A 3,091-nucleotide genomic window follows, 5' to 3' on the forward strand; every position below is an offset into this window, starting at 1 on the left:
AGCCAGCAATCACCAAGCCTATGCACACGACTAAAATGTTGAAACCCTCGTATGCTTTGAATCCTCTCACAAATATTATATTTCATATTTCTGAAACCAACCTTACTAATAATTGAACTTTAACAACACTATTATCAACTATGATTTTCCATTATAAAAAGTTTATCTAAATATGCATTATCTCGCATGGTTATTTATTGGGTGGAACCCAATTAGTTTCGACGCTAAATCTGAATCCCTTCATCATTCTGACCACTATTGTCTACCAACAGTGTAGCTTTGGAAGAATCTTTTCCCAAGGCTTCACTAGGTTCTCTTTTGTAAGTATAGGACCAAGACATGGTCAAGAAAACAGCATAGTTTATGATATTCAGAACTACTAAAAGAGCATAGAAGTAATCTAATCGAGAGGCATTCAAGTTATTCAGTACCCAACTTTTGTGCCCGTGTCTTCCTGTAACTCGAGTCACAAGTGTTAGAATAGCACCGGTGAGGAAGGATCCAATTCCACCAGAGGCTGCATACATTGCACTTCCCAAACTTCGCATACTCTCTGGAGCTTGATCATAAAAGAATTCCAGTTTACCTACTTCAACCATGGCTTCTGCTATTCCCATTATTGCCAACTGTGGAAGAAGAATTAAGAAAGATATGGGAACAACTGCATCCTTATCATCTGCAATTCCATGTCTTTGAATTACATCTAATCTTACAATTTCTGTTAAAACAGCCGCTACCATAGCGAAACCCTGAAGTATAATACCAACCCCAATCCGCTGTAGTATAGTAATGCCTCGTGGATTTCCTGTGAATCTTCTGAAAAGGGGGATTAAAAGGCGAACATAGATTGGTATAATTAATAGCATTGGTATTTGATAAAAAACACCAATACTGCCAGAAGGAATTTCAAAGTTAGATCCCATATGCCTATCCATTGTCATTGCCTGCTTGATAAAGAGCGTAAAACTTTGTGCTACTATTGTACTGGGAAATATGACTGTCAGCCAAATGGGAAGAACTCTTATCACCTGCTTTGTCTCCTCTACATCTGTCACAGAGCAGGGATTTGAATGCCTCGAATTTAAGAATGCTGCTTTATCTAGAAATCTGCGACACACAAATCAAGCCATCGTTTAATTATCTAAGTGTCTTCACAAATCAAGCCAAAGTTTGTGAAGGTTTACAAACCTCAGATTTTTAGTGGAGGTAATGGGGTATCGGCCTTGGCTAAGGTATGCTTTTGAATCGACTTCATGTAGGCAAGACGCATCTGTAGGAACATGTATTTTCCAGTTTTGAATCATTCTAACAATTACTTTTCCAACTCGCTGAAGTGGGCTACCTGTAACAGCTTTGTATCTATAAAATGGAGATCCTGTCATGAATACAACATAAGCTATTAGTAAGAATCCAGTGATAGATCCATAGCTGACTCCCCAGCTGATGTTGTCTTGAACATACACAATAAATGTCTGACCCAATAGACCTCCAAAGAAAACTACAAAAAACCACCAATTGAAAAATGAGTTCTTGTGCATTTTTTCCTCAGGATGGAAATCATCGAACTGATCTGCACCGAAGGTGGGCAGATTTGGTCTGGTTCCTCCTGTACCCAGAGCAAGAAGATATAAAGCAAAATAAAAAATCCCGAGTTGCATAAATGAAGCCTTTTCACATCCTTCATTTGATGGGCACTCTAGTGGTTTTAAAGACTTCAATGAGACTGTTAGGGTCAAAATCCCCATTCCCTGCACCCAAAATCAATGTGAAATTTACCATCACAAAATGAAACATTTGAATACTTTGCTCTTGGTACATTGTGGCTTATTTAGGGATCTGGGTTCTTATGTAAATAACCACTATTTTAAATTCAACACAATAACTATTTACTTGGGAATAATATGCTTAAACTATTCCCCTTAATACTATAAATATTTAACCACATAGGAAAAATTCTCATAATCGATAATTACCAGTATATAGATACATGAAGAGGCTGCAAATGTCCAAAAGCGTCCCAAATATGTATCAGCAATGTATGCTCCAAGTAAGGGCGCTAGAGAAAGTGTGCCAATCCAATTATGGAGGAGGAGACAGTGCCTTCATGCATCTTGGTCGTCAGATACACCATTAAATTTGCCAAAACGCCATACAAAGCCAACTTTTCAACAAGTTCGTATCCTATATAGAGAAATTCAGAAACCATCGATTTGTTAAGAAAAATTAAGTTATATGTTACAAAAAAGTGAAGGTGGGAATATTTATACCAATAATTATAGAACATGCTCTCCACCCTCCACTCTTTGCTCTTACACTAGGTCTTCCTTTCGAATCAACTGAGCCGTCAGAAACAAATTCTTCTGCTTCATTACTCATGAGTAGCTTGTACCGAGCCATTTACGATTATTAAGGCTAGACAGTATCATGCCTCTCTATGTAATTCACATTCTATTCTAAGTGACACTTCACATCACTACCTACAACAATTTAAAATGCTTCGAACTTGGCTAATTCTTATTTTTCTAAATGTTTAGTACACTCAATCTATATCATTAGGATGGAATATAATGTGAAACTGCAATATATATGAAAGACAAAATGTTTTGGAGTTTGTACGTAGCCTCTTCGATTCTTTATTATAGTTTATTTCAGTTCAGCATACTAGGAGCGGTTGGTGCCCACGCACTTGATAATTACTAATAAGAAACACAGACAAAAACTCAACATATATTCAACTTGGCTAGATGGAAACAAAATAGGATATTTGCCCTGGTCATGAGAATGGGAATCAAGATATTCCATTCAGCATTTAATAGTCAGCATTTAAACCCTGACGACTGTCTTTCAAAATAAAATATTATTAAAATCACTGGCGCACTTTCAGAAGGAATCGTAGCAGATTGATGTAATAGAAATGCAATTAAACTTACAAGGTAGAGTAATAACCCATGGGAATTGCAGAAGCCTTTTTCTTACTAATTTTCCGAAGTCGGTTTCCTTAATGCATTTTACTTGGTTCTGTTTGGTCATTGGTCCAAAAATAATTTTCTTTTTAAACTTGAATCGTAGAGAGTCTTCTTTTATATAAATT

At 36.5% G+C, this 3,091-nt stretch overlaps 1 protein-coding gene across 1 annotated transcript; it reads right to left on the reverse strand.

Moving 5' to 3' along the window:
- Nucleotides 1-224: 224 nt before the first annotated feature.
- Nucleotides 225-2,397, reverse strand: LOC131050186 (protein NRT1/ PTR FAMILY 5.2-like). The gene is made up of 4 exons (XM_059208529.1): nt 2,268-2,397; nt 2,096-2,181; nt 1,189-1,748; nt 225-1,107 (listed from the first exon to the last, which is right to left on the reverse strand). The coding sequence occupies exons 1-4, from the start codon at nt 2,395-2,397 to the stop codon at nt 225-227; spliced, it is 1,659 nt and encodes a 552-aa protein (XP_059064512.1).
- Nucleotides 2,398-3,091: the final 694 nt, after the last annotated feature.

Source organism: Cryptomeria japonica, chromosome 7 (assembly GCF_030272615.1).
Source record: "Cryptomeria japonica chromosome 7, Sugi_1.0, whole genome shotgun sequence".
Lineage (NCBI taxonomy): Eukaryota > Viridiplantae > Streptophyta > Pinopsida > Cupressales > Cupressaceae > Cryptomeria > Cryptomeria japonica.